This window comes from Cebus imitator, unplaced genomic scaffold, assembly GCF_001604975.1.
Source record: "Cebus imitator isolate Cc_AM_T3 unplaced genomic scaffold, Cebus_imitator-1.0 Scaffold248, whole genome shotgun sequence".
NCBI classification, from domain to species: Eukaryota; Metazoa; Chordata; class Mammalia; order Primates; family Cebidae; genus Cebus; species Cebus imitator.
In genome coordinates this window covers 311,744-331,124 of record NW_016107563.1, presented here as the reverse complement: position 1 = coordinate 331,124, position 19,381 = coordinate 311,744, and the positions used below count along the sequence as shown (strand labels likewise).

Below are 19,381 nucleotides of genomic sequence, written 5' to 3'. Positions count from 1 at the left end.
TAAAATCTAACGAAAAGAGAATTTGAACTTTAAGGTCACCAAGGATGAATATGTCAGGAATATATCTAATGAATCTACTTTACCAGTTTAACCTAAAACTCCATTCTCAAAACATACACATTGTATTTCTTTCTAATTTTGTTCAGTGGACACCAGAGTAAGAAGATAAATGAAGGGAAATGGAAAGCACTGGAGGGAGAGCAAGTAGCTCGTTGTGGACTCAATTTTTCTATTGCTGACTGGGTATTGTTCTACGGGCCATTTTGCAAAGGCTCACGCAACCCACAGCTTTTCAGATTACCCTCTGGTTCTCCGCACCTGCAGCCAGCTCAGCCCTTCTTCCTGTCAGCCAGTGGCAAGCACACCTGTCCAGCAGACCACATACTACCCAGTGAGACAAGGACATTCCAGCTTCACACAGCAGGGTGAGCTGGGCGACCCTGATGGTTTGCTTTCCTGTAGGCATTTGATGTTGTCAACAATATGCTTCCCAGAAAAGTACAGAAAAACATGGTTTCTTAAGCCCAAAATCTTGCAGGCATAGAAAGTGCACACAGGAATTCTCTTTTATTTATGTAGCTTCTTGTAAGTCTGGAATTATTTTAAAACTAAAAGTTTAAAAAAAAATCTTAATTAGCATTAGGATTTTTAGCCAATAGTGGCCAAGAAGTTAAATGCAGCTCCAGCTGTCCTAGGTCTGGGGTCTGGGTTCCTACAATCCGTGCAATTCTGCTTTCTCTGCTTCCTGGCATATTAGCCGCTCCCATTGGGCACCTAAAATGGTATGTAAGTGCTGTGCTTGGAAGAAACAGAATTAAGAATCTAAGGAAGGTTGAAGAGATAACCACTACTTTTATTAGAGGTTATTCAGCTGAAGATAATTAAAAACACATGATCAGTGAGAACAAAGCTCATTCTCTGATTTCCTCAGAAACTCGGTATAATTGTCATGACAAAGTGGATGCTCAGAGGAGTTTCCTGGAAGAGTGAGGCCCTTAACTCCTTTCATAGATGATCCATGGGATAAAATAATTAGCAAAGGTGAAACGAAATGGCCTGCCACTACACTGAGGCACTTCTTCACTCACAGGTCTACAGCTAAACTGTCCCCAGAAAAATTAATTTCTTAAATGTTTAGACAGAAATTTACCAAGAGAAACCAATGTTAAGTTATACTAAATAATGAGATTTTAAAAATCAAGGTCATTGAAGTGTACTTCATCCTCCTAAAATCTGACATGACCTGACACATCTCATAACTCAGTTCTGAACACTCTTAAAGAACAAAATACGGCCACATTAACATAGCGAGATAGTGACGGTTCAATAAGAAATGGGGATTGGAATCAAGAGAGACAAAAATCAGCACCCACAGTGGATAGTTCAGGAAGATATTTTAGTTTGCATTATCTAAATGACCAGGGAATGATCAATATCTACTTTGTTTGCTCCATTACATATTGCTTCAAAAAAGTGTTTCCAGGGATCCTGAGAGGAATACTTACATTTATCCTAAAGCACTTGTTTAATGCAAAATTTAAATTAATTTCTTAATACTAATGTGCAGCAAGTAAACATTTCATACCACACCACCACTAACGCTACCACCTCAACGAACTTTTGGAGCAAGTTTGTCCAACCCGCAGCTCACAGGTCACATGCAGCCCAAGATGGCTTTGAATGTGGCCCAATGCAAATTCATCAACTTTCTTAACATATTAGGAGATTTTTTTGCAATTTTTTTTTAGCTCATCAGCTATCATTAGTGTTATCAGCAGTGCATTTTATGTTTGGTCTAAGACAACTCTTCTTCCAATGTGGCCCAGGGAAGCCAAAAGACAGGACACCCCTGATTTAGAATGAACTTTATGCCCTCCTGGTTCTGGCCTTCCTGGTGGAGCTGAAGATCTTACCTCTATAACATTCGTGGGACTGCGGATATAGATGCCAGATGGTGTCAACATTTCAGGATTGGAGAGTCCCTCAGCACCAGAAACCCGGATGATTATGTTGTTTCTTATTGTATTTCCATGTCCCGACCAGTCTAATGTTTAAACAAACCCAGAGGATCCAAAAACATTATTAAAATTCACACAACTCAACACTCTTGATTCTACTAATACACATCAGAGTTAACATAGCGTATTTCATATATATGTATATATATTTATAAAATACTTAGAACGCTCAATAAACTTAAGAGACCTAATAGTTTGCCACCAGGCTTGTCTATAAAATATATGACAATTTTAAATACACTGTAATAGATTTAAAATTAGTTTACATATTTACCATCTTTCCTTCCACCAATTGCCTCCCAAGAGATATGTCTCATCTCCATGCATGTCCCTGAGAACAAAAGACCCTGTTACTTGAGCATATTTTATGCCACTCTGGAAAACAAGAGATGCTGCAACATTACTTTTTCTTTGGGTGTGTGTTGTTTTGTTTTTGTGTTTTTATCTGTAAACCAGGGAAAGAGATACAGATCTTATGAGCTCTTCAGTTCTAGAGTATCAGCAATCAGAAGTTCATTTTAAATAGAAAGAACAGAAAAACAGATTTGTTTTACTTCTTAAGAGGTGTGTAAGTGGGACTGTCTCCACTGTTAAGTGTCGCATATCCTGTGTCAACGCCAACCCCATTCCTAGCTGTTCGAACTGGCCACCTGCTATCTGCATTCCCCCATCTTCCTTTGGAAGGTCTGAAATGTCCTGGAGGAACAGGATGGATAATGCCTAGGACCTTCACACCCAAACCACTGAGGTTGGAATAGAAGAGAAAGCATGGTCCACACTACATAGAGAAATCAGTCACTTAAGTGCTATCAATAAACAGCAGCCCCAAAGAACTCTTCACTACAAAGTCTTTAAGTAAAGAAGCTTTCTTGTGTCATTTCCTTGGTCTGGGATGGCACATTTGTTATGCGTGAGATTGAGTGCTTTACCTACAACACATTAATAAACAAAAATTTCAATTCCCTCACTTGTAATAGAATAGCTGTCAAAAGCTTATAATTCAAAACATTCAAGCACTAAAGGCTAAATTCCTCCTACAGATTTTCTTCCTTGTGTAGTTAATATCTATTCCACATAATTGTTTTCTGCTAAGGTAATACTGTTAGGATACCTCTCTCAATTTCTCCTTGATGTTTCACCTCTTCCCTCGCATGGACAAACAGAAAAAAACAAAGTCAATCCTACATCTGTTAGTTGACTTCCCTATGGCTATCCTTTTCTAATCAAAAGATTTTTCTGCACCTGATCACCTCAGTTGCCCTTAGTTTTTTATCTTTTAGAGCTACAGTGTGTTTTAAAGCAAATGTATCTGATTCATATTTTCTCACTAGACAGTTTCCATCTTACATACTTTTATAGAACTTTTATAGCTGTTATCTCAATAGATTGTTCTTAAATGAAACAGACATTTTTCCACTGATGACATTATAGAAGTAAATATCAAACAGTATTTAACAAATACAGTTACATTCCCACTTGCAATGAAAACCTCTGATTTACTTTTTTATTCTGATAAAACTAGAGACCTTTTGTTCCTTAATTCATTTCTTTCAACTAATAGGTCTACAATGCACTAGTTAATATGCTAAGTGTTCAGGAGACAATGTCCTCAAGAAATTTGGTGGTAAAAAGACATTAATCAGATGACCAGAAATGTGGTATATCATTTTAAATTAAGAAGTAAAGATTGATGCTTAAAGAGCTTAAACAGGAACTTGTCTGGAAGAGGGGATCTTGAAGGAGGAGAGTAAGTGGCATGAACAGAGCCAGAGAGCTTGTGCAAAGACACCAAGAAAGGAAAAAGTGTGCTCTTTGGAAGGAACTAAAATAAAACATTTTAGTGTCACTAGAGTACAGAGGAAGAGAAAAAGAACAAACTCTGTTGGTTTTTTACAGAGGTTAACAGAGACAAAAAATCACTGAAGGGATCTGTTAAGTCTGGTTAAGAGTTTCAAATTCTATTTTTAAAGCAGTAAGAAACTCAAAAGAGAGAAGTAATATGATGCAATTTGAGATTTTTAAGAATAATTTTTAGTTCTGCAAGGGGAATGAACGTTAGGAAACAGAAGTAGATACAAGTGATGAGTTGAAGATTCTGAAATATGGGTTTCTTCAGCAAGCAACAGGAGCTTGAATTCTATTAAGAAGAGAATTCCAGATTTTTAAATCCTTGACTGACATCCAAGTTTGACAATCTGTAAGACTATACAAAAACATATGTATGTGACTTAGAATTATTGTGAAAATTCCTGGTAGTAAGCTTTAAAACTTCCCATTTTATACTGATTAACCGGAATAAACCTTTAAAAGATCAGTATCCCATAGGTGAAGTTTAGTAAGCCAATCAGTGATGACTAAATTTAAACTTAGAATATTTTACTATAGCCCATTTCTTTATTTTTTTTTAACTTCTTTTGTTTTGTTTTGTTTTTTGTTTGTTGGTTTTTAAAAATTTATTATACTTTAAGTTCTGGGGTACATGTGCAGATTGCGCAAGTTTGTTACATAGGTACACACGTGCCATGGTGGTGGTTTGCTGCATCCATTGCCCCATCATCTCTGTTAGGTATTTCTTTTCTAACAATCATAAGGCTAATATTTTTATAAATTGGGAATTAGAAATTTCAGGAGAATTCATTGTGAAAAACTGTGTCCTATTTAAGAATGCAGAAATTAAACAAACTTGTTTTACTTACCAACCAGCAGTGCATGACCTAAAATATTGTAGAATACGTTACTGTCCACCTTCAGGCCCAAGGTCCTACACATGCTGAGGCCTCTACTGAAGGAGTTCCACACTGTGCAGCCCTGTATGAAAGACTCTAAATAGGAAAGAGTAAAGTAAAAATTAGAAATGGCTCCTGAGATTCTGTTGACCATATTTAAAGCAAGCTACACTACAGCTAAAGACATTCTCCCATATAATAATGAAACTCAGGAGATAGGAAGTTAGAAGCAGCAATCACATCAAGAAAATGGGTAACTCAAGCCAATGGCCCTCAACAATAAAAAGGGTAAAATTCAACAATCAAGGGTTAGAAAAAAACAAACAGACTGAGAAAGACAAAATATGTCTAAACAATAAAAGAACTCATAGCTGTCAAGATTTCCAACTGGCCATCATTTTGGTATCAGCTCTCATCAAAATATAGCAGATGAGAAGTTATGGATAATGTGAAGAGCACTGCTTATAGGCCAACCCTGATCTTTGAAAACTGAAGCTGTGAATTTATATTTATAATTTATCAGGCAATAATATTCTTGGCCCAAGATAGCCAGAGACTCTTATTCCTAACTGAAAGCAAGGCCAAAGTTTGGCCTGAGAATCATGACTCTCACATTTGAACTGCATAGGTTTATAAAACTAAAAAAGAAGCTATCCTCTACTATGCTAAAAAAAAAATTGACAGAAAAAAATCATTATATGGGCTCCATAGGTATATTCTATGATCCCCAAATCTGGTTATGAGGCCTAGATGAGTCAATGAATATATATTACTGAGTATCAACTATATGTTTCAGGAATAGTGCATTGCACTGTGCTGGAAACATGAAGATGAACAAAACTAAGTAAGCTCTGCATTTGTATATTTGCATTCTGATGGAGGAAATTGATATTAAAATAGTAAAAATTCAACTTCCGTCAAGATGGCTGAATAGGAACAGCTCCAGTCTGTAGGTCCCAGTGAGAGTGCACCAGAAGACCAGTGATCTCCACATTTCCAACTGAGGTATCAGGTTCATCTCATTGGCACTAGTTAGACAGTGGAAATAGTCCCCAAGCCAAAGCAGGATGGGGCACTGCCTCACCCAAGAGGCACAAGGGGCCAGAGAACTCACTCTCCAAGCCAAAGGAAGCCATTAGGGACTTTTCCAGCACTCTGGCTCAGATACTGTGCTTTTTGAACGGTCTATATGACCCACAGACAAGGAGACTACCTCTGGTGCCTACAATGCCAAGCTAAAATCCACTGGCTTGAAACTCTCGCAGCCAGCACAGCAGCCTGAGCTCCACCTGGGATGTTCAAGCTTAGTGGGGGGATGGATGCCTGCCATTGCTGAGGCTTCATTAGGTGGTTTCAACAATGCCTGCATAAACAAAGCCCCTGAAAGTTTACACAGCAGCTGGGCAGAGCCCAGCACAGCAGCTCAGAGAGACCTCTGCAGGCAGACTGTCAAGTAGATTCTCTTCTTGCTGGGCAGGTCATCTCAGAAAAAAAAAGACAGCAGCCTGTCAGGGACTTACAAAGCCCCCACCTTCCTAAAACAGAGCTCCTGGGAAAAGGGGCAGTTGTGGGTTCTGCTTCAGCAGGCTTAAACACACCTGCCCAGCAGCCCTGAAGGAAGCAATGGACCCCCCAGCACAGTGCTTGAGCTCCATTAAGGGACAGGCTGCCTCCTCCAGTGGCTCCCTGATCCTCCATGTATCCTAACTGGGAGACACGTCATACAGGAGAGGTCTGGCTGACATCTGGCAGATACTGTTTTGGGATGAAGCTACCAAAGGAAGGAACAGGCAGCAATCTTTGCTGTTCTGCAGCCCCTGTAGGTTATTCTCAGGCAAGCATAGTCTGGAGTGTACCTCCAGCAAACTCCAGTAAACCTGCAGCAGAGGGGCCTGACTGTTAGAAGAAAAACTAACAAACAGAAAGAAACAACTTCAACATCAACAAAAAGGATATCCACTCCGAAACGCAACCCAAACTCACCAACTTCAAAGACCAAAGGTAGATAAATCCATGAAGGTGGGAAGGAACCAGTGCAAAAAGGCTAAAATTGCCAAAAGTGAAAATGCCTCTTCTCCAATGGATTACAACCCCTCACCAGCAAGGGAACAAAACTTGATGGAGAATGAGTGTGACGAATTGACAGAAGCAGGCTTCACAAGGTGGGTAATAACAAACTTCTGCAAGCTAAAGGAGCATGTTCTAACCCATTCAAGGAAAGTAAGAACATTGAAAATAGGTTAGATGAAATGCTAACAAGAATAATCAGAATGGAGAAGAACATAAACGACATGATGGAGTTGAAAAACACAGCCTGAGAACTTCGTGATGCATTTACAAGTTTCAATAGCCAATTCGATCAAGCAGAAGAAAGGATATCAGAGACTAAAGATCAACTCAATGAAATAAAATGAGAAGGCAAGAAAAAAAGAGTGAAAAGAAGTGAACAAGCCCCCAAGACATACAGGATTATGTGAAAAGAACCAATCTATGTTTGATTGGTGTGCCTGAAAGCGATGGGGAGAACAAAACCAAATTGGAGAACACTCTTCAGGATATTATCCAGGAGACCTTCCCCAATCTAGCAAGGCAGGCCAACATTCAAATACAGGAAATACAGAGAACACCACAAAGGTATTCCTCAAGAAGAGCAACCCCAAGGCACATAATCATCTGATTCACCGGGGTTGAAATGAAGGAAAAAATGCTAAGGGCAGACAGAGAGAAAAGCCAAGTTACCCACAAAGGGAAGCCCAGCACACTCACAGCAATCTCTTGACAGAAACCCTACAAGCCAGAAGAGAGTGGAGGCCAATATTCAACATCCTAAAAAATAATAATAATTTTCAACCCAAAATTTCATAGCCAGCCAAACTAGGCTTCATAAGCGAAGGAGAAATAAAGTCCTTTACAGACAAGCAACTGCTGAGAGATTTCATCATTACTAGGCCTGCCTTACAAGAGCTCCTGAAGGAAGCACTAAACATGGAAAGGAACAACCAGTACGAGCCACTTCAAAAACATACCAAACTGTAAAGACCATAACACTATGATGAAACTGCATCAACTAACAGGCAAAACAAACAGCTAGAATCAAAATGGCAGGATCAGATTCACTCATAACAACATTAACCTTAAATGCAAATGGGCTAAATGCCGCAATCAAAAGGCACAGACTGGCAAATTGGATTAAAAGTCAACACCCATTCAGGAGACCCATCTCACATGCAAGGATACACATAGGTTCAAAATAAAGGGATAGAGGAAGATTTCCCAAGCAGATGGAGAGTAAAAACAAGCAGGGGTTGCAATCCTAGTCTCAGATAAAACAGACTTTAAACTAACAAAGATCAAAAGAGACAAAAGAAGGCATTTCATAATGGTAAAGGGATTAATGCAACAAGAAAACCTAACTATCCTAAATATATATGCATCCAATACAGGAGCACTCAGACACATAAAGCAAGTTCGTAATGACCTACAAAGAGACTTAGGCTCCCACGCAATAATAGTGGGAGACTTTAACATCCCACTATCAATACTAGACAGATCAACCAGACAGAAAATTAACAAGGGTATCCAGGACTTGAACTCAGATCTGGACCAAGCGGACCTAATAGACATCTACAGAACTCTCCACCCCAAAACCACAGAATATACATTCTTCTCAGCACCGTATCACACTTATTCTAAAATTGACTACATAATTGGAAGTAAAACACTCCTCAGTAAATGCAAAGAAGGGAAACCACAACAAACAGTCTCTCCGACCACAGTGCAATCAAATTAGAACTCAGGATTAAGAAGCTCACTCAAGACCACACAATTACATGGAAACTAAGCACCTGCTCCTGAATGACAAATGGACAAATAATGAAATGAAGGCAGAAATAAAGATGCTCTTCAAAAGCAATGAGAATGAAGACACAACATACCAGAATCGCTGGGACACACTTAAAGCAGTGTCTAGAGGAAAATTTATAGCACTAAATGCCCACATGAGAAGTGAGGAAAGATATAAAATTGACATTCTAACATCATGATTAAAAAAACGAGAGGAGCTCAAACAAACTCAAATGCTAGCAAAAGGCAAGAAATAACTAAGATCAAAGAAGAACTGAAGGAGAGAGAGACACAAAAAACCCTTCAAAAAATCAATAAATCCAAGAGATGGGTTTTTTGAAAAGATCAACAAAATAGATAGAATGCTAGCCAGACTAATAAAAAAGAAAAGAGAGAAGATTCAAATAGATGCAATAAAAAATTATAAAGGGGATATCACCACCAATCATACAAAAATACAAACTACCATCAGAGATTACTACAAATACCTCTAAGCAAATAAACTAGTAAATCTAGAAGAAATTGATAAATTCCTGAACACTTACACCCTCCCAATACTAAACCAGGAAGAAGTTGAATTCCTGAATAGACCAATAACAAGGGCTGAAGTTGAGACAACAATTGATAGCCTACCAATCAAAAAAAGTCCAGGACCAGACAGGTTCACAGCCAAATTCTACCAGAGGTACAAAAAGGAGCTGGTACCATTCCTTCTGAAACTATTCCAAACAATACAAAAAGAGGGACTCCTCCCTAACTCATTTTATGAGACCACCATCATTCTGATACCAAAACCTGGCAGAGACACAACTAAAAAAGAAAATTTAATGCCAATATCCATAATGAACACTGATGCAAAAATCTTGACAGACCAAATCCAACAGCTATTCATCACAATCAAGTTGGCTTCTTCCCAGGGATGCAAGGCTGGTTCAACATCCACAAATCTATAAATGTAATTTATCACATAAACAGAACCAAAGACAAAAGCCATATGATTATCTCAATAGATGCAGAGAAAGCCTCGACAAAATTCAACAGCCCTTTATGCTAAAAACTCTCAATAAACTAGTTATCGATTGATTGTATCTCAAAATAAAATAAGACCTATTTATGAGAAACCCACAGCCAATATATCATACTCAATGGGCAAAAGCTGAAAGCATTCCCTTTGAATTCTGGCACCAGACAAGGATGCCCTCTCTCACCACTCCTATTCAACAGAGTATTGGAAGTTCTGGCTAGGGCCATTAGGCAACAGAAAGAAATAAAGGATATTCAAATAGGAAGAGAGGACATCAAACTGTCCCTGTTTGCAGATGACATGATTGTATATTTAGAAAACCCCATCATCTCAGCCCCAAATCTCCTTAAACTGATAAGCAACTTCAGCAAAGTCTCAGGATACAAAATCAATGGCAAAAATTGCAAGCATTTCTATACACCAATAATAGACAGAGAGCCAAATCATGAGTGAACTCCCATTCACAATTGCTACCAAGAGAATAAAAAACCTAGGTATACAATTAACAAGGGATATGAAGGGCCTCTTCAAGGAGAACTACAAACCATTGCTCAAGGAAATGAAAGAGAACACAAATATATGGAAAAACATTCCACATTCATGGTTAGGAAAAATCAATATCGTGAAAATGGCCATACTGCCCAAAGTAATTTATACATTCAATGCTATCCCCATCAAGTTACCAATGACTTCTTCACAGAATTGGAAAAAACCATCTTAAATTTCATGTGGAACCAAAAAAGAGCCTGCATAGCCAAGACAATACTAAGCAAAAAACAACAACAACAACAGAAAAAGAAAAAAAAAAATGCTGGAGGTATCATGCTACCTGATGATTATATTCAAACTATATTACAAGGCTATCATACTCTAAACAGCATGGTACTGGTGCCAAAACAGAGATATAGATCAGTGGAACAGAACAGAGGCCTCAGAAAGAATGCCTCACAACTACAACCATCTGATCTTTGACAAACCTGACAAAAACAAGCAATAGGGAAAGGATTACCTGTTTAAATGGTGTTGGGAAAACTGACTAGTCATATGCAGAAAGCTGAAACTGGATCCCTTCCTTACACCTTACACAAAAATTAACTCTAGACAGATTAAAGATTTAAACATGAGGCCTAACGTCATAAAAACCCTAGAATAAACCCTAGGTAATACCATTCATGACATAGGCATGGGCAAGAACTTCAAATTCCATTTGACCCAAAAAAAAAGAAGGCATTGGGATCTTTGAACAGTATTTTTTAAAAATTTTTAATTTAAAGTTCCTAGGATATATGTGCAGGATGTGCAGGTTTATTACATAGGTAAATGTTGCACAATACATTTTAAAGTTTCACCAATCCCAGTATTCCACTCATAAGGGCTACACAAAAAGCAGCTTCCACACTGAGTAATTGTAATTGGCCACATAGGACATGAGGGTGTTAGATGATAAAAGAGTCCTTGAAGAGCATTCCAAAAGTTTCTAGCCTCTGCATTTTAACAGGGCTTTATAGGCAATAATGTATTAACGCAGTAATCTTCAAACTTTTCTTTTTTAAGTACTGAGCTCTTTTCCAAATAAAACCTAAAATATAACATATCTATAAAATAGATAAATGTGCAGCTACTCTGATTAGAACACAGGTGGGAGAGGAAGGTTAGGTAAAATTTGATCAAGGAAGGGCTTGGATTACGTTCAATTGATAACTTATTTGTGACTGCTACCCTCTTTTTTACTGGACTGACCCATGTCAAATATTCTGCAGTACTATAAACAGCTGAGCAAAGAACCAGAGAGAAGGGAATAAAGATACTAATCGATCCAAAGCACTAGGGGAGAGGCAATATGAGGAGCCATTCCCCAAAATGACTCAAATAAATAAAAAAGAGATTGGAAGTATTAGAATAAGTAGACTTCCTTAGCATGCAGATAATTTGAAATGATGGAAAATGTTGCTTTTGGCTAGTCAGAATCCTGCCCTCAATGACCTCAAGGATTACTCTGCCATTACCTGTTAGAATCCTAGTGTCTCTCAAGGGTCACCTGAACCACAAAGTATGCCCTGATGTCCTTTGTCAGGCATCAACCTCTGAACCTCCAGGGCACTGCCTCTTTTAAGAAGACAAAGCTTGAATGCCTGGGTGTTGAAAGTGCTGGTGAACAGGGAGGATCACTCAGAAATGGAGCTGCTGTCCTCACTACCTGGCATCTGCACCCTCACTCTGTGATTCTCTGCATATCGGCTTTTGGTAATGAGTTTTGCCCTGGATGTTCCTACATTCAACTTTGATTTTAGAACATTTATCAGTGCATCGGGTCATATTCTCTTTTTTTGATTCTGATTTTGATGTTTCCTATTCCCTTCTTATGTCTTCATTTCTGGCCAAGGTCTGCACATATATCTGCCCCTCATTCCCAGGAAAATCACCTGGGTTCCAGCCATTCCTCCTCATTTCCCCAGGCAAAAGATTCCTCTGAGTTAGGACAACTTTACATAAAAGTACCTGGACTTCCACAGTGTTGATAATTTAATGCCACTTCCCCTGTAGTTACAAAGCTAGTAAATGGTAGAGAGAGAATTCAAAACACAAATTGTGCTGTACTTAGCGTGATAGTTCTCAAAGTATACTCCTTGGACTGCCTGTTTCAGAATCATAAGGTTTGCTTATTTAAAATACACTTTCCTGACTGGGCGCAGTGGCTCATGCCTGTAATCCCACCACTTTGGAAGACCAAGGCAGTCAGATCATGAGGTCAGGAGTTTGAGACCTCCTGGCCAACACGGTGAAACCCTATCTCTACTAAAAATACAAAAAAGAAAAAAATTAGCCAGGCACAATGGTTCACACCTGTAATCCCAGCAAGTCAGGAAGCTGAGGAAAAAGAAGCGCTTGAATCTGAGAGGCAGAGGTTGCAGTGAGCCAGGATCATGCTACTGCACTTTAGCCTGGATGACAATGTGAGACTCCGTCTCAAAAAATAAAATAAAATACACATTCCTAAACCTAACTTAGACCAGAATTTGTTGAGCTAAGGTTTATAACTCTGAATTTCAATAAGCTCCACAAGTGATTTGTTTGGGCATACTAAAGTTTGGGAACCAGAGACCTAGAATATAATAATTATCCATCTCTAAATTCCTCAAATCCCACATATCATCTATCATTGCCCCCTGCAGGTAGTGCCTTAAACATGGAAGAAAGAAACAGGAGAAGGGCCTAGGTCTGGACCCCCTTACCTCTCATGGTGCCCACCAGAATCAGTGAGCTCAGATGCTTATGGAAGGCTTGCCCCAAGACTCTTAACTGCACTCCCTTCAACTGGACCCGACTGGGCTCTTCTGGGAAGGACTGAACAATGACTCTGGCTCCCATATACCTGGATCCCAGAGTCTTCTCACTCATGGAGTACAAACAGTGCTGCAAATGACCTGAAACACAAAATAAAGTCCAGAGAACCTAAAGGATGTAGAACATGCTTCTAGACAAATCTCCTAGTTTAACAGGTACTGTTTGCACCAAGGAAAAACCATTATTGTTTATTTCATTTAATAATCTTATTTCCTCTTTTCTTTGATTCTCCTCTATAGATTATTAATTAAAAGATCCAATAACCAGGACATGATGTTGCTTCACCCTATTTTTTCTAGAAACTCCCAAATCAATCACCTTAATTACTGTCACAGAGTCAGACTATACCCCACAGACCCAACCTAAATAGATGCTTATTTCAATCCAAAAGATCCTCTGGAGGAAATGTGCAATAAAATGACCTTCTTGTGGTTGATAACTGTAGGAAAGACATGTGATCACTGAATGTAATCACAGCACTTTTTAATCTTAAGCTGTCCAATGAGGTTTCCCCATTACTGTGCTGTTTTATGGTTTGGGGACTTAGCAATAACACTACTACAGAAATGTCAAGGGACTTCCAATAAACAACTGAACAGCTCCTGCACCAACACCTACTTCTCCAGCTGTGCCGCTAGTGAGAACAGCAGCAACCTGAACCTAACACACACAACAACAAATGCTAGTGAGGACAGCGACCACCTGAACTAACACACACAACTATGAATGCTAGGGAAGACAGCAAGCTACCTAGACCTAACACACACAACTACTATTGCTACCAAAATGTTGTGACCTCAGGATCCACGGCACCTTCTGTTGATACATGTCATTTGGTGGTGTAAACTGATCTGGAGAAGAAATCATCTCTCCAACTGAACAATCAAGATTATTCATGTTAATGATCCAAAGAAGCACCAATAATATAAAACACTGCATCATACCACGGTAAATTTCACAATCCAGTCATTTGCTAACACCCAGAGAAGAAGTGAATGAAGAGATATTTATATTTGTATGCCTTATCACAATTTGATTATTTGTGCCAGCAATCCGTAACATTTCCAAGTGGCCAGACCTGGTATTATTAAATTCAGCCACCTTGTTCCACACTCCAGTCCCACACAGAAAAGGAATGGCTTATTTTGAGACTACTGTAGTTACATTTACAATTTGTAATTAAATCAAAGATGTTGTTCATTTGGAGCTAAAGTATATATAATGGCTTAAACCTAAAAGCATGGTCTCACTGGCAACATGATCAAATGCAATGGTTGTCAAAATATGATCTCAGAATACCAAAAAAGTTTAAATAGAATTTAGATCCCAATTCTGCAGAATGGATAAAGTTGGCAGTTGATGGAAGTGAACCCACTGTTACCTAAACATTCTTTTCAGAATGACACATTTGTGAGTAGATGAGTTGTAGGGAGCGAGGTGAGGGCAAAGTCCCTCTCTACTTCTAACAGCTCCCCACACTCAACCACATGGTTACATTATACTCCCATCCACCTATATTTAGACACAACTTAAATCTTTAACTCCAGCCTTGACCTTTCTTCCAGGCTCCACACATTACCAGACATCTCTACACAGTTGCTGGCCTGGCATCTCAGTTACGATGTGTACAAAATTAAACTCACAATCGCCGCTCTCCCACCCCAAAACTGCTTCTCTTCCCATCCCAGTAAATAGCCTCATCATCCATCCAGAGCTCATGCCTGGAAGTCATCCTTGACACCCACACCATCCTGGACCAAATTTGACAAATGAAGTCTTCACAACATGTGAAAGCCTCATAATCTACAGCCTGGGAAACCAAAACATAACCTACTAAACTAACCATCCCTGAAATAGATGTTTAATAGGCACATCAGTGTGATTCAGTGCCTGCTATTCTCCTAGAAGATAAATTGACTTTTTCCACCACTTACCTAAAGTGTGTGGTAGTTCACTCAGAAAACAAACCCTGAAAAGGGGATGGGGGAGTCCTACAAGTCTAATAGTAAGAATGTGCTGCCTGAGCCTGTAACTCTGGCATTATGGTTTTCCTGAGAATCTCAGAAGTGAATTGGAATTATAACATCAAATCGAGAAATGTAATTCAAGTCTTCAGATTTAGTTCTTTAATAGAAATATTTTCCCCAGATAAATAATGCATTATTTCTTTTGTCTTGTGTCTATCTTTTTCACAAGGTTGTTGGGCGGTGGGGCAGGGGGGAGGATGAAATGACAATTAATCAAGAGCATTCTGAAAACTACAGAAAATTATGGGCATCCAAAGGTTAAGGGCTTATTCTACTTTAAAAGAGGTCAACCATAGCAAGGCCATCTATCATCAGACAGTAAGAATACTCCTTTTTGCTCACTGGACTTTCCAACAAAATACTCTTCTACCTTCTGGAGCATTGGCCTCCTGGCATGAAACAAGCAGCTTCTCCCTCTCATTAGTGAGATTTCCTTGTATGGTAATACTCCTGCTGAGCAGAGCCACAGTGGCCTTTAAAATATGGTGCTCTCCAGCCACCCAATTCTCTGTCAAGTTGTAAGAATACCTGGGGGAAAAAAGAGGATGACAGAACTGAGGACATCACTCCAAATGTTACTAGGAATAATAAACCACGAGATTAACCTAATTCTTCCTTTGGGGATCTATTCATGTTTCTTTAGAAACTCAAATGCCAAATAGTGAACTATAGACACAAGTGCATGAAAATTAGAAACTATGCTGATCATTTGTGTAAGGCAGAAGAAGTTCTAGAGACTCACAAGACAAACTAACTTACAAAGTCTAAATCTTTAAAACATTTCAAGCTTTTTAATTTTCTTGTCAAAATGTCTAACATTGTTTAATGCAGAAGAAATATATCATTGAAAGACCCCAATACAAATGTTTTCGGGTCTTTCAAATAGACCTCAACACAGTTAAGATCTCATCTTCTTCCATGTCAACTTAGCCAAGCTGGCACTCAGTACCTCAAAGGTGACTTAAGATAGAGGTCTGTATCCTGCACAGTTTCTACAATGACAATCTCTTCCACTGGTCTGGCACCTTCAACACTGGTTCCACTGATGATGACAGCTTCATCTCCAGGGTGCCAGTCCACAGCATCTTCTAAAGCCAACACTGTGTCTCGGGCATGAGCAGCTACTCGAAGATGGGTGACAATTACTTTTGGTAGTGAACCTAAAGCAGCCAAGGAAAAGTTGTTCAGATAATTTAATCATTAATTTTAAAACCCTGTGATGTTATTTAGCCAAAGAATCCCATAAAATAAGACCTGTAAAAGCAAGCTTCAGGATAGATAAGTACCAATTTGTTTTATGTTAGTTTTATTTTGTTTGATACTAGTTTTTTTTTACCTGTAACAAGAGGTCAATAAAAGTAATCCAGAATAGAGAATAGCAAGGTGTAAAAAGCACAAGAATTGTGGTCAGATTAAACCTACATTTGAATCACGGTCTTGTCATATTCTAACCCTGTTCCTTTGGGTAATAAACTTGATGAGTGGGCTTCAGTTTCCTCAGTCAAAAACAGAAGTAGCAGGGTGTTCTATTATAGGGTTTTAGAAAGATTCAATGAAACAATATCTATGAAACATCTAGCTTGGATCTTACCACATAATAGACCCTAAGTGTATGTTAGTCCTTTCTCTTCCTTTTCTGTGTCACACTGTGTTTGAGGATAAAATTTTACTACCTCTTTTTTATTCCAAATCAAAACAAGTGGCTATTAGACTTCCTGATGTAGACCTCCATAACTAATTTCCAATATGAAGACTTCACAAATAACATAAATAAATGGGAAAATCAAAATTATCTCTTAATAGTTGTCATAAGTCTTGGTGTATTAAATGATCCCTTCAAACTCTAAAAACTAGATCTGTCTTACATGGGTCTACTAAGTGAAGTTGAAGGAGAACTTGTGATTCTGATTATCTTTGTTTGTATTAAACTCCAGCATGCCCACCTGACCATCCCTATACTAGCATACTAATGTTTACTCATCAAAGATTCAAGAAGGTCATCTGTCTCTCAGTTTATTCTAGTCTTTTCCAGCAAGGGTCAAGACACAGATTTTTTTCAAGGCATTATCGGAATACTTCAGAAAACACATGGCTTACTCCCAACTCCTTTCTCTCTCCATAGTACATTTCCTTCCTCTTTTGCCATAGATCATAATTTACCTTAGCCCACAGCAAGTTACTGTCCTCCCTTGTTGTACTGAAGTAAAGTAATAATACTTGAATCTCTAACTACAGAGGTGGCTGACAATAAATCATTTTCAAATTATTTTAAACTTCCCTCTTTATTTATGTGTCTCTCTGTGTGTAGGCACTTGTACCAATAATGTTGTTCTAGGCTTACAAAGGTCTCTGGGTTAATGTTGTAATTTCTGAAGTTTACTTGGGCAATAATTTTATCTTAAAAAAATGTACAGTTCAAAATTTCTAATTATAGGGCAGGTGAAAATTAAGACATAAATCATCCCAAAATGAAATTTTAATTTTATTCCTTGTTTGTATATCTTAACCTTTGGAAGCAATAAAATTAAATAAAATTTATTTATATGTATATGCATATCTTTGTGAATTTTTATAATCCGTTCTTGTATGTCTACATAGAAAAATCTCTACCAAGCATAGAAAAATGTTTATTAAAGACAAATGCTGTCAGACCCTGTGATCGATGTTCACAATTGTCAGTCAACATGCAACAAACACCTGCTATGTGCCTATCAACATTGCAAGTTACAGATGGCAGAACCAAGAGTAGAGATGACAAAGGTCTATCTCATCTAATTACTCCTATAAATAATGGTCAAGTCTGAAAGGATGAAAAATCACAGGAATCTTTGAAGTATATTTTTTAACTATTAGCAAACAGTTACAGCCTTTTAAATATTGAAAGGGCCTCTAGAAAACAGTAAAACTATCTTATGACTTAATTCTCTCTCACTGCAAAAATAACATCTCTATGTACGTGGTTAAAACATCAAGCCTGGATGTTTAATGAGTGTTAACCTCATATTTCTAGCTACATAGTAGATATTGACATTTGGATGAGCTACTATCATCTTATAATTATCTGAGCTAGACCCTCTGCAAACAGCTTTATTCTTTTAAGCATTCCTCTTTTTCTTTTTTAAAAATAATTTTTTGCTAAGTTATTTTAATTACATCTCTTCTTTGTCCATTAACCTGCAGTATTTTTCCACAACAGTAACAAAGTCTCAAATTTCCTGCTCAACTTTAAAGATTCTCCATAATGTGACGCCACTTTATGGTCTCTGATTTCTTAATAAATTCTGTTACAGGACGCCCAGTCTTTTTACCACTTCTCATTTAATAGAGTCATCCTGCCTCTAATCCTTTGTCAATTTTGTCCTTTCCACCCGTTTCCTTGCTTCTTTCTCCTCATCCTTTTAAAGCACGATTCAAGCCCCATCTTTTCAGTGAATTTCAGAAAACACTTGATCTTCACTTCCTCCTACAACCTTGTAGTGATCAATGAGATCCTTCCTTCAGCAAAATCTGTATGTACCTCTGGAATTTAGATATGCCCAAGCATGGCTGGGTAGTTTTGGGGCCATTTATTTGAGCTGCTTTGTGTGGGGGAAGAAGTTCGCACAAAGAAACAGGTGGGAGAAAAGAAGATGACAGAGAAGATATGGGGTAAATCTCAGATATAGGCCCTCTCTCCTGACCACAAGGACCCATGACTGAACGCGAGGGAAGGATTTGGAGGACATTTCCAGATGGCTTTGTTACCTGATGCTGCACCCCTTGAGATTCCCTCACCCACTCACTCTACTGCATTCTTTGGAGTTTAATCTTGAAAGAAGCCTCCAAGACTTGCTGAGTAGGTAAACCCTGTACCATAATCTGTCCTATCACCATGGCTGTCTTTTTTCTCACACTTAACACAACTGCAATTTGGCCTCTATTTTTGTACTTAGAATTTGTCTCCCCCACTAAACACAACAGCAGAAACCATACCTATGTTTGTTCACCACCACAGCATCAATGCCTTTTACATTGTCTAGCATATAATAAATGTTCTATAAATACATGCTGAATGCATACAATCACAAATGAAATGGAGAAACAAGCACCCCGACACCTTGGTGTCCAGTTGGTCAGGTGGGACTCTGAGCAGCATAGAGAGAGTTGCCACATTTCATCATGGGACACAGCACACTCCCACACCCTGGGGTTTTAAATGAAAGCCTGGGAGGATCCAAGATGGCCGTTTAGGAACAGCTCAGGATTGCTGCTCCCAGTGAAAGCGCAGAGGGTGAGTGGATGCCGCATTTTTATTGCCCACAGACTAGGAAATTCCCAGGAAGAGGAGCTCCACGGTGGCCAGCGCAGCTGTTTCAGCCAGCACGGCTGTGCCGGCCAGCGCCGCTGCTTTGCCCCGCG

The 19,381-nt window shown here is 38.7% G+C and overlaps 1 protein-coding gene across 1 annotated transcript in view; it reads right to left on the bottom strand.

Moving 5' to 3' along the window:
* PKHD1 (PKHD1 ciliary IPT domain containing fibrocystin/polyductin) overlaps window positions 1-19,381 on the bottom strand; it is a 364,705-nt gene that overhangs the window by 152,114 nt on the left and 193,210 nt on the right. The window contains exons 37-42 of the mRNA XM_037727929.1: window positions 15,933-16,143; window positions 15,354-15,511; window positions 12,845-13,036; window positions 4,715-4,840; window positions 2,293-2,349; window positions 1,914-2,044 (exon numbers count right to left, since the gene is read on the bottom strand). Coding sequence (XP_037583857.1) covers window positions 1,914-2,044; window positions 2,293-2,349; window positions 4,715-4,840; window positions 12,845-13,036; window positions 15,354-15,511; window positions 15,933-16,143 — 875 coding nt within the window. The remainder of the gene's footprint in view (window positions 1-1,913; window positions 2,045-2,292; window positions 2,350-4,714; window positions 4,841-12,844; window positions 13,037-15,353; window positions 15,512-15,932; window positions 16,144-19,381) is intronic.